Source organism: Drosophila erecta, unplaced genomic scaffold (genome assembly GCF_003286155.1).
Source record: "Drosophila erecta strain 14021-0224.00,06,07 unplaced genomic scaffold, DereRS2 tig00000126-arrow-pilon, whole genome shotgun sequence".
Taxonomy (NCBI): Eukaryota; Metazoa; Arthropoda; class Insecta; order Diptera; family Drosophilidae; genus Drosophila; species Drosophila erecta.
Window position 1 is genome coordinate 7290844 of NW_020825209.1, and position 12521 is coordinate 7303364.

At 55.1% G+C, this 12521-nt stretch overlaps 2 protein-coding genes across 2 annotated transcripts; one reads left to right on the forward strand and one right to left on the reverse strand.

Moving 5' to 3' along the window:
• Positions 1–182: 182 nt before the first annotated feature.
• LOC6550420 (exportin-5) lies at positions 183–5446 on the reverse strand. The gene is made up of 2 exons (XM_001977769.3): positions 4626–5446; positions 183–4532 (listed from the first exon to the last, which is right to left on the reverse strand). Exon 2 carries the CDS (start codon positions 4509–4511, stop codon positions 780–782), a length of 3732 nt encoding a protein of 1243 aa, XP_001977805.1. The 5' UTR covers positions 4512–4532; positions 4626–5446; the 3' UTR covers positions 183–779.
• Positions 5416–12485, forward strand: LOC6550421 (protein ELYS homolog). Its single transcript, XM_001977770.3, has 8 exons — positions 5416–5535; positions 5593–5715; positions 5804–6457; positions 6517–6833; positions 6888–7251; positions 7320–7510; positions 7623–8399; positions 8462–12485. Exons 1-8 carry the CDS (start codon positions 5454–5456, stop codon positions 12296–12298), a joined length of 6345 nt encoding a protein of 2114 aa, XP_001977806.2. The 5' UTR covers positions 5416–5453; the 3' UTR covers positions 12299–12485.
• The last annotated feature ends 36 nt before the right edge of the window (positions 12486–12521 follow it).

Below are 12521 nucleotides of genomic sequence, written 5' to 3' on the forward strand. Positions count from 1 at the left end.
TAAGCCTAAGCGTAATTTCAGAAATGTTCCTTCAAATGATAGATGTATACATATCTATAAATTACAGTATGCCTGCGCATAGGTAACTATACAAAACGGGGAAAGCACAATTCATTCATTCATTAACTATGTATAAAAAGGGCTTCTGGCGACTCTGCGAAGGACCTGGGTCGAGGACCAAAGGGCGAGGGCTAAGGGGCTTGGGTTACCGAGGATTGAGGATCAGGAATTGAGGGCTGCGGGCCGGAGTATTGGCAACTATCGATTCTATGTTCTTTGTGCAAACAAGTTTAACAAATTCCGAATAATAAATAACAAAGCAGTAACAAGTCACGAGTCACCATTTTCCTCCTGCGGGGGAAACGGTTCGGGTCGAAACGTTGGTGATGGCGATGGCCGCGGGAGACTAATTCAAGAAAATTGTTACATACGGTAGCGCGTTAAATTTAGTTTTTAAAATAAATAAATTAATAAGTTTAAGATCTGCTTGGAACTGGGACAAGGACTGGGTCATGGGCTTGGACACGGGCGAGGGCGTGCGATGCGGATTCTGCTATGGTGCGAACTCATCATCTAAGCTAGTTTACAATTACTTTCAGTTCAGTCGTCGCTAGTTTGGCAGCTGAGGTGGCCGTGGTCTCGACGTGCTCCTGACCCTGGTCCTCGACCAGGATCGAGGTGGGGTCGCTGATGGCGCCGCCCCCGCTGCGACGCCTCCTCCTGCTTCTCTGTTCCTGTTTGTTTGTGTTTCTCGATGTCTGCTTCCGCTGCGCTCCCTGTCACTTCTCCGGTCCAAAGAGCCTGGCCAGACTGGCGTTCTGATTGCTATCCATGATGTCCGCTGTGGTGCCCACGGCTCCCTTGGCCTTGTGCGACTGCATGGGCGGCAGGTTGGCGATCTGCACCTCGTGCCGGAACAACTGGTTCACGCTGCGCCCGACCAGCTGGGCGGTGAGCTTCTTGAAGATGTCCTTCTTGGCGCGATCCACTTTGTTGCCCTTGACGGGCGCCACGGCGATCTTCTCGTCGAACTTTTGAATGTCGGCCGCATTCACGCTGGGGATATGCTGGAGCACTTCGGTGAGAATGGAAAACTGCGGACGGAGCAGCTCGTAGAACTGCACGCTCAGCGTCACAAGACCCGATTGGTTTGCCTCGTGCTGGCCGTGCACCTGCATGCCCTGCAGGACGGCGGTAAAGGCCGTGACGGCCTTGTTCTCGTCCATCAGTTTCTCGGCGGCCAGGAATCGCATCACTGGCGCTGCAATGTTGACAGCCTTCATGCTGCACATGCCGTCGTTCCAGGCGATGGCCTTCAGCAAGGTCATGAGCACGTAATTTCCAATGAGTCCGTTGCGCAGCAGCTTGCCGCCCAAGTCGCTGACGATGTCCGAGAGCAGTGCTGATTGACTCGCCCGCGATTGCGGTGCGCTGTCCATCGAGTGCTCTTCGTTCTCCATGGCCACAGAGTTGCTGTTGGCATTGGCACCAGCTGCCACATGATCGGCCCCAATCTGGCCGCCCACCAGCGCGATCTTCAGCACGTCCAGGTACTCGCGCGTCAGCGTGCGGTTGAGCTGATCCTCCAGAACCTCCTGTGTGTCGTTTACCTCGCCGTTTAGCTGTCCGCTCTCGTACAGCGAGGCGATGTAGATCCAGCGGCGCGTGAGGCGTTCGCACATCAACGGCGCCAAGTGAGCAAAGAGCGGCACTAGAACGCTGTCATAGAAACTGGGTGGGCACGAGTAGACGAAGGGCTTGAAGAAAACTCTTATGATTGGGCGCAGGCGGTAATCGGGCACCAAATCCATGCGGCTGAACACATTCGTCACGATAGCGTCAGACAGTCCCATGAGCTGGTACAGATCGCGACCCAGCGATGGTCCTGCTGAGCCCATCAGATGGTAGCAACCCTCGGTGACCATCATCATGAATGTCTGCATCTTTTCGAAGGCCGTCGGCTCGCTGCGGATGGTGGTGTCCAAGGGGTCGGTGGGCAGAGCGCAAATGCCCATTAGAAGCTTCTTCTCGTTCTCCATCATCCCATGGATTCCGCGATATCCCTCGGAAAGTGCTTGCAGAGCCTCCGGAGCAAACAGCTCGTTGAGCACACGCATCAAGCTCAGCACGTGCGACAGCAGTGGTACAACGTGCTTGGTGGCCGGGTTTCGGCAGATCGGGTTTCCCAGCTCCGTGCAGCCAATGACAAATCCTCCGCGCTGGGCGCGCTCCGGGTCGTCTGGCCAGGTGCAGCGCTTAACCACACCGAGCACCACGTGCAGGGCGTCCAGAAGCCGTGAGCGGTTTTGGAGCGTCGGAGCTCCTTCCACGGCGAAAATGGGAGGCTTGTCCAGGCCAACGAAGCTCATGAAGTCCAGTGGTGATTTGAGGGCATCGCCAAAGGCCAACCACTCAGCCCGCTTGTCCTGCACGATGTGCTCGATGAACAGAGTCTGCCGCTCGAAGTCGCAGAAATGGTTCGAGATTAGGATGAGCGCCTCCTGCAACGTGGTGCGCATCAAACGGCACAGCTGATGCTGACCAGGCTCCTTGAGCAAGAGCTCTACGTGCCCGTTGATCTGCTCGAAAACGGGCAGCAGCAGCAGCGGGTACTTGTGAGCCAGCTTCACCAGCAGCGAGGCGGCGTGTCGTCGAAGATTCTTGGCAGACTTGACCTGCACCTTCTCCAGCGGGTTGGGGGGTTTCATCACCAGAGCTCGGAAGGTCTTGTCAAGCACTCGCGGTAACAGACTTACCCCGCTCATGGCTACGCAGTTGGTGGCCGTAATCTGACAGGCGGACATGCTCAGAAAGACAAACAGGGCTGAGATGCAGGACAGCAGAATCGAGTAGGTCAGCGGGTTGATTGTTTCCAGTTTGAGGCATTCTTCCAAGAGTCGCAGTCCTGCCGGCACAGAAGGTCGTTCTGCCACGAGGAGAATGCGGCTTAGCACGCCGTCCAGCACACTCACCAGTGCATCCCATTCAAGGTAAACCGGATCCAGCACGCTGCACGACACGTTACCGCTTTTGACCTCCGCATCCGCTTCGGCCTGCGCGTTTCGCAGGCGTTGCTGCAGCCACTGTTCGCAGTAGCCATACGTGACCAACGGCTGCACCAGCGTGGCCAGACGGAAAATTTCAAGGAAGTCGGTCCGGCAGCGGAAGAAGTAGAGTGCGAACTCCTCTTCGCTATCGTATTCTAATCGGATATAGGCCTCCGTGGAGAGGCTGGCAGGCGAGCTAGTGGAGGCAGGATATGGCAGCTTCACGATCCTGGGTGCAATCGTGTGGATGAGCTTGGGAATGTAGTTGACCATGGCGAAGTCTTTGGAGCAGGGCTCATGTTTGAGCAGCAACTGCCAGATGAGCGCCGAGCCATGGGAAACGGACAGCGATGGATGCTGGACGAGCAGCAGTAGGCATTCGAGAAGGACTTCCAGATGCACTGGTCGTTGCGTGGCGTCGTCCTTGCCCCAAAGCGCCACCAGTTGCTGGGCCATGCCGTTCAGCACCTGCAGCAGCTTCTTGAGGAAGTTGTGGTGCTGCTCGACGGTCAGCGTGGAACTTGTGTCGGCCGGTATCTGACTGGCCTGGTAGATGTATCGCAGCGGCTCCTCGTTGAACAGCTGAAGCAACGGCTTCCGCTCCTTGGTCTGGCCCTTGCGGTTCGTGATCTGCGCAAGGCACTCAGCCGCATTGCACTGGAATGCTTTGTCGTTGAGCAGGATGCAGAGGAAGTGCATCAGCTTGCCATTGCTGGACATTATGTGCTGGATGCTGACCCACTCGACGAAGCCGCTTAGGGTGAGCAGCACCATTTCGACGACCCGGCTGTGCGCGTTCGCCTTGGTGAAGTTGCACAGGCGCGTTGTCTCGCGGAACGCGTTTACATGCTGCTCCACCAGGCGCAGGAAGAACTCAAAGATGTCGTTCATGTTGTTGTTTAGCGCCTGGTACATGTCCTTGCGCCGCTGATTCGACTCTATTGTCTGCAGCAGAGCCACGTCCTCCACCAGTCGCAAGAAGACCAGGAGCACCAGCTCCGTTTGGGCCTCGCCCTTGGTGCAGGCCTGGCTCAGCTCCGGCAATAGGTCGGACCACTGTTGCGGCCACTCGCGCTTGATCATCTCGACGATGATGCGCGATAGCGCGTCCTTCGTGGGCAGCAGCGAGCGGTCTTCCGCTGGGCCCACTCCCACGTTCAGCATCTTGATGGCATTGTCCTTGATGTACACCTTCTCCTCGTGCGTGATGCAGTTCCACCGGAACTTGATTGTGTACTCGATCAGCTGCAAGCCGAAGTGTCGCACCTGCTGGTTGGACTGCGGGGAGCTGGCCAGAAACAGACCCACCTGGGCGCACATTGGCGACTCCTCCTTGAACCGCTCGCAGGCCATGTAGGCTTCCAGGCGCGCCTGCTGCTGTGTCATAGGGTGCATGATCAGGTCAACGGCCGAGGCCAGTTCGGCGGCCAGAGCCTCGGTGCCTCCGTGCTGGGCCATCGCCATCGCTAGCTAGCTGGTGCCTACCTGTGGACATTATATTTGATTGGAATAAAAACATAATCATGAATTGCCTGGGTGCGGCTCCTTCTAGCAACAGGCGCCATGTGCTCCACTTACCTCTACTTGCCCCTGCCCGCCACTCGAAACCCGAATCTTGCCTAGCCTCTCGATCTCCGCCGCGATCCCCTCGTGCCTCGTGTGTGACCAATGTTTTTGTGAAGCCAGCCAGCCAGCCAGCGAGCCAGACAACGTTTCAGAAGATTAGAAGAGCTGCCGCTACCTGTGTGCGTGTGTGTTGTGTGATGTGTTCCGTGTGCGAAATGCGGAATGCGTGAGCTGGGGTTCTGGTGTGTTGGTGCTCTGGTTGGGATTGCCTGTGGGCTCCGATGATCGCCCTGAGTACCGCCTATTGCCTGGAACACAGCCTCGGGTCAGGTCTCTCACATTTGAGTCGCATATAGAAATAGACCACTGCTGAAACGGCTTTTCCGGCTGGGTTGTTTTAGAACAATGTGCAGCAAATCGCACGGGACAGGGTTGACAGGCGGCGTACGGAAGTTGCCAGATCGTAGTTTTGCTATTACACTAGGACTTTAGATGCGTGCTGTGCGCATCGAATTCCGATTCAAGGTGGCTGATTTTGTATTGATTCTGACTGAAAATGCAAGGCTAACCGGTTAAATTTCTTACGAAATTCGCGCAATATTTTCGCAATTCTGCAGCGTTGCCAGTCTGTAAGGGTCGGAGTTGCCAGGCAGCATGTGCCGGGTTTCTGATCTTTTGTTCAAATGATTGGCTTGCATCTCAGTTACAAACTTGTTTAACCAAGTTTGTGGAAAAAAATTAAAGAAATATAAACTTAAAACTTAAAGACTTAAGTCTTTGCCATCTCTAGATTTGCGAATCTCATCCGGACGTTAGCCAACACTGGGCCACTCAGCGTGCATGCACGACAAACAAAACAACCGTTTTTTCTATGCCAAATCGAAGCGGCAACGCCAGGCCTTTTACATATCAACACACAGACGTACTGCCGATCAATCGGTGTAAGAGCGGTATTTATAATTTTATTTATATTTTTTAGCGGCCGGCACTGATGAACTAGAAATGGAGTGGTACGAAGTCGAGTTGGACGGTAGTCGCACGATAGCTTTTCCGGAGCGCTCAGTACCCGGATTTGGGCGGGAGGCGTCGAAATCGGACACCGGTAAATGTGGCCAAAATACGGCGTGCGATTTGCGCCGGCATCAACACCGAAAACCGATTCACCAAGAACGTTCGATATCCATTAACAGGCGAATACCTTGGAGGCATCATACGAAACGGGCAATGGGGCTGGGTGACTTGGCGGTATGGAAGCGACGCCACTCTGCTGATCTGTAGCATGACCACCGGCGATTACCTCTCCTGGCACCGCTTCTGGAGTGAATCCGACGATCTGGGGCAGCGACACAAACAGGGTCAGCGCAGCAGCATTCGCTGCGTGGAAGAGCTTTTTCCCGGCGAGCCCGAACGCACCGCTATGCTGGCCATCTGCCTGGAGTCGTGGGACAGCGGCGAGGAAAAACCAGTCAACTGCCCAATAGTGACGGAGGTGCTCATCTACTCGATTCCCGGAAGTCAGGTGCTGCGCCGCTTCGACCTTCACAGCTTTACCTGCAGCGCGTTGACTTTCCTCGATCAAAGAATCTGTGGAGGAACACGACTGACTCAGTTCGACGGATGTCTGGCCGTGTCCACCGAGGAGGGCATGGTTCTGATGGTCGATCTGAACAGTGAGAGGCTGCTGGAGAGGAGCCGAAGCCGCAGCCTTTGCTCCCCCAGTTCCGAGGATGAGCCGTCCTATGGGGATCTCTACATATTCCCCTCCGAGGAGATCGGGCTTAACATAGAGCCCACGTTGGCCCATTGTCGCTCCAAAGGGGCCCACATGGCCGTGCGGGTGGATGGTGAGTCTGTCGCTGCCAGGGTACCATGATAGCTGAGTTAACCTCCAATTTATCGACAGTGGCTTCCTGTGGAATCAGTTGCCTCATCGACATCAGCTTGGCGCCTGGCTTTGCCGCTGGTCTAGACGACGGTCGAATCCTGATCTACGACTTAATACACTTCCATGTGACCACTGCTCTGCGACCGGCTGGAGCAAAGGAAGCGATTCACGGGGCCGTAAAACGAATGTGCCTCATTATGCCGCCGGATGACCCCAAACCCTGTTTCTACATCTGTGCATTGTACCAATACGCCGACGGTCTGAGCATGCTGCTGCACTCGGTCAGCTATAGGCGCTCCTACGTGGAGCAGGTAGGCGACACGTTCCGTTTCGAGGTGAGAAATCTTGAGCCGTCAAGCACAGACCTTTATTGACTTTTGGCTTCGCAGCACTTCCACTCTAGCTCTTTGCGCAACCACCAAATCTTAGACAGGGGTATTTGCCCCGTAATGGGCTGCACCACGGCGTCTACTTTTAGTTTTGCCGGGGACAGCGGAACGCTGTTGATTGTCATCTCGTGGCACTCAAACGCAGATCGCAAGAACAAGCTAGTCTTGTTCGACATTAACCAGTGGTATAAGGATGAGATGCCTCCATGCGTGCGCCAGTACGAAGTTCCTCATTACGTCGCCGGCTACATCCTCAGTGGTCTACACACGGGACTGGCATTGCAGTTACGTTCCAACACCATTATGCACTTTGTCTCACTGCAGCGCTACGATGAGCACTTTTATCCCAACTCATTGACCTTTGGTAAGTGCTATCGGTGTTGGAGCAATTGCCAGTATGAATGATAGCCAAGTAATCCCCTTCTGCTCCAGATTGCTCGCTCTTAACCCCAACTGGCAGTCGGTACTACGCCCAGGACGGAGTGCAACATCGTTTTCTGAACGCCCTTCGCTGGGAGCGCGCCACGCTCTTCCTGCATCCTCAGATTTACCACGAGGATATCATTCGCCTGTGTCTCCTGCCACAATTCTGCGAGCTCAACCATAAGGCCACATTCTCTAAGGTCAGTCACACTTGTTTATTTATCAGGAAATCTTGCGTAGAAATTACCACGGTCTTTGGGGAATTAATCATGCTCATTTCATTCCATTCCATTCCATGCTCTTGCTCTCTAGACTGCTATGTATGAGGTCATACTGTCTGTAGCTCTGGAGCACAAGTGCGGAGCCTTGCTGAACGACTGCGCCAGGAGTTGGTTGGACGGCAGCTTCTTGTGCAACATGCTTGATAACACGAAACTCTCCCTGTCTACGCTGACCAACTGGATCGTGAAGCGTGCCGGACAGATCAAGACGCGCTGCTCGGAACTATGTCAGGGCATCTTTGACTACGGCGGCTATTCACTGGACGAGCGTGAACGGCGCGAGTTTCTGCTGCTCTCCGACCAGCTGCGTGAGTTGGTGCGCTTGCAGTCCTACATTGTCGAGCTGGGACGGCGGAGGCTAACCCCCTCGGTTTTAGATGATTGCCAGGCCACCGAGCGGGCGCTGCAGACGGTGCACGAGTACCAAAGAGTGCTGTACTGGTTTATAGACCACGGCCTTCTCCCGGAGGGTCATCACGAGGATCACCGGGAACCCCGGGAGCAGCCACTCGTTCGCCTGCGACACGAGTACTCTGAAAAACGGGCGCAACGAAAGAGCCTATACATCGATGCGCTGGGAAAGCTCGCCTCCCTTTCGGAACCCTATCCGCCGGACTCGCTGCATGCGCTTATGCACGTGATGTTCAGTCCCGACACAGAACTCTGCCACAAACATGCTCTCATCCTCTACCTGCTGATGGACCTGAACCAACAGCTGGCCGAGCGCTTTCAGATTGCCTTCCACCTGAATAAGGATCTAACTAAGCCATTGCGCTCCTTCTGGTACTTGGACCACGGCGACTACGAGGTGAGTCCGCATTCGTTAATTGAACCAAAAGTATTGTATTAGTTTTATGTATTTGATTACAGCAATGCGTAAATGAATTATACAAGGATGCCGCTCCCGCCAGTAACTTCGAAGCGTGGCAGGTGCGGCTGTTAATAGAGAAGCTGCTGGCTGACGGCGCCGTCAAGGCGGCCATGCAAGTGGCCATCCTACCACCCGGTCCATTGTCATCGGCGCTGCACATGAGCGTGCTCCTGGCCAACAAAAACATGCCGGAGGCATTCCAAATCGCCCGCCTATACGACGACGAGGATGGACAGCCGCTGTTGGAGCGCTTCTTCCGTCACTGCATTGATATTGGACGCTTCAAAGTCCTGGCCGAGCTGTATCTGCGAGAGTCGGAGGAGAGGCTGTTGTACAGTCTGCTGCGCCAGTGCCGATCGCGTCACACGGATTGCGTCCAATTGATTCTGATGCTTCAAAAGAGCAAGTTCATAGAGGCTGTGTCCTTCATGGATGAGGTGGCCGCCGAGCGGGAGCGAGATGAATCCTCCAGCACTATTATCTCTGCCTATCGCTCTACGATGGCACCAGTCGCACAGAACATCGCCGGTACCTATCTTCGCATTAGAGATACCTTGGACGGCTTGGAGGATGGTCAAAGGGGCGGTCTTTTGGAGCCCTTCAGCTGCCAGCTAGTCAAACAGAACGCCAGCGGCCAGTTGGGCGGCATCTTTCAGAGTTCCGCCGTCAGTGCCCACTGGGCAACGCACTGCGAGTCGCCTCCAAAGTTGCCCAAAGTTGTTTCGATCCAATCAAAAATAGGTTATACCAATGTTCCCTTCTTGCGGCACGCGCAGTACGGACTTTCGGAGCTTCCTCACCGTCGGCGCATAGTAAAGCCAGTCCCACACCAGGTGGTGGAGAAACGACAACGGGAGCAAGAGGAGCAGCGGACGGATCATCAAGAACAGAGGCAGCAATACCCAAAGCAGGTCTATAAGCGCCGTTGTCTTGTGGCTGAACGACTGGTGGAGGATGTAAAAGATTACGTGAGGTCAATTCTGGAACAAAATCCGGACAAATCGGACGTGGGAGAGACCAAACAAAACGAGGCTACCCATCTGTTGCAGGCGCCAACTTTCCTTCAGACGCGCCAGCCGATGACACGCCAGAACAGCAATTCGCCACAACCAATTCCCACGATCCTGAAGCGAAACGCAGCTGTGGAGCCCGTTGAAGGCACGTCGCCGATGGCTACGTCTACAGCTCTGGCGGGGGCAAAGCGATTTCGCTTCATGCCACCCATTCCTCTGCAAACGGATAAATCATTGGAGGTGGACAGCGAAGATGCAATTGAGGATGAGGAAGGGGAGGAGGAGGATGAAACTGACGAGATCATTGTGGAGATCGAGTCAAGAAGCGAGCCAAGGAGCGCCTCCAGCATCGAGTCCGACCAGGAGGATGAGTTCCTCTCGCCGTTAGTATCGGCCAATGTTTCTTTGGTGGAGCAGGTATCGTTGCGGGATTCTCCTCGTTCTTTCGCGCCACCACTAGGCCCACAGCCCCGAAACTCATTGCTTCATGGGAGGAACGAAATCGGAAGAAAAATTGGTACTGGGACAGGGAGTGAGAGTAGTAGTGGATTTGGCAGCTTTGCCACGGTGCAACCGGCTCAAACGACATCACATTCCCAGTTCGTGCCCACCATCTGCTCCTCCAAGATGGGCGAGACGCAGTCACAGGTCTTCTTCAGCAGCAGCTCTGGGGTTAAGATCTCCGAGCGCACTACCATCTGTGGTGAAATGGAATCAACCGATCTTGGTGCGGAGTTGGCGGCCGCACCCAGCGCACAGTGGTCTCTGCCTTTAGCAAGGCCTGCCATCCAGGGGCATCATCAGATGATGGACACCACGCTGGGAATGTCCACATACGATGTGGCGTCACTTGAGCAGCAAGACACTCAGGATCAGGAGCAAGAAGAGGAACTGAAGCTGGGTGACACACAATCGCTTGAGGAGCAACATAATCCACAAGATGAGTTGAAGCAGGAGCTAGAGCAAGATCAAAGTCAGGTGCAGGAACCTTTGGGGACCGACGGTCAGCTGGCGTTCCTGGGCAGCTCAGAACCAACGACACAGGAGCCCCCCTCGCCCACCTACAGCCTGAGTAGCGAAGACTCGGACATGTCCTCGGCCGGCATTCCGAATCCCATGCTTCCGACCCTGCACACCGAGGACCCCATGTACTCCATCGTTGTTGAGTCGACGGGCTCCATAACTACATCCAGATCGGTAACGCACACCCCCACCTCCTTCCTGCCCAGCGACACGAACGTTTCTCATACCCCTAGTCCGCGGGCACCGCATGGCGGGGATGGAGATGGCTCGCCGATCTCCCTGTACCGTGCCAATAGTCTGGAAACGGTTGATGACCTGGACACCACCAAGGGCTCGCTGGAGGAAGAGGAGGAATACGACGAGGATGATTGCGTCATAGCGCTTGATGGAACAGAAGTGCGCGGCTATGTTGCCCGACCTCAGCAATCGGCGGCTTCCAGCAGTGCGGAGCTGTTCGCCTTCAAGGACGAATGCCAGGAGGAGGCGGCGGGTGGCCCCAGTCCCTTCCTTTCGCTGGGTGCAACAGTCAACAGCGACTCGGAGGTGGCCGACACCATTGTCATAGACAGCGATGAGGAGTCGCCGAAGGAAAAAGATACTCAGCCGGAGCAGCAGAAAGAGTGTCCTATGGAAGAGGACGACCCGAGCAACGATTCGGTGGCCACAGTAGCCTTTAGCGAACATAAGCAGCCACTTGCAGATATCGATATCGAGATGAAGGTGGAGGAAGTGGAACCCTCGCCAGCAGGGCAAGGAAGCAGCCAGCAGGCTTGTGAACTGGAGAAAATTCCAGAGGAGGAGGTAGACGTAGAAGCCGAAGAACAAGTCCTTGTGGAAGTCGAACGGGAGGCGAATGAGCAGCCCAAAGAGGGGGACAAAACGGAGACCAAAGATTCTTCCGTTGCGGAAGCCCATCCCAAAGCAGAACCTCTATTGCCCGAAGAGGAAGATTCAAGGCAAAGCCTCAAGCTGATATTCTCCGGCGATGAGGATGAGGAGAAATTTGTGCCAACAGTGACGACTCGTTCCCTACGATCGCGTTGCAGTTCCACAGAGCAGCAGGAAAGTCCACGAACTCTGCGACCGCGCCGCGTCTCCCAGGAGCACCGCGATAGTCCAACTCCGGTGCGTGGTCCCAGGATGCGATTGCGCAGTACCGACGCCCTAACCTCATCGCCCGTATCCACTCCTCCGGTCTCGACGCCTAAGCGTCGTGGTTCGCAGCACAAACACCTGCTGGATGTGATCGTCGAGCAGAGTCCCTTGGACACTGCGCTACCGCGCACCCGCTCGCGCACGATCCTCAGTGTGGACTCGGAGACCGCGAGCCCCAGACCCGCCACGCCCACAAACGCCAAGGCCCGAGGCAAGAGGGCTTCCTCGCAGGCACCGGCTACGAAGAGTCCTCGTGTCCGGCAACAGCGAGGCAACAGCGAGCCGCCCGTTGCTTTGAGTGGGCCGCACACTCGGGTGCGCAAATCGACGACTGTAGGTGTCAGAACGCGCAAGACGAGCGCAGGCGACAGGCAGTCTGTATCTCCCGTGTCTTTGGCTCAGACAGATGCTCCCATAGTTGTACCCGAATCAACTGAACCAGAGGAGAGGCCCCGTCTCCGTCGCACCGCCAGACGACGCATCTCGGACCTAAGCGATCAGTCCGGGAATGCCACTACCACAGATGCTCCTGTCTTGGATTCCAGCAGTTCCACGACCAGCTCGAGCGCCAACTCCGCCACCAGCAGCACCCAGAACCGCGAGCTGCGTCCGCGCCAGCGTCGCACCTCCACGTCGAAGCATTAGTTTAATGCACCCGCATCACCAGAGTTGAAGGTCATGGAAAGCACTTAATTCTTAGTTTTGTACTTTGTTCACGTTTAATACCAATTTTAATTGGCATCACTTCGATATTTAAAAGTTAAAAAAAATGTAAGTTAGAATGCAAATTATTGTATCCACCTAGTAAAAACATATTGATTTCTAAAATTAAGATGTACTTCCCTATTATTATGTTGAGCTCCGATCA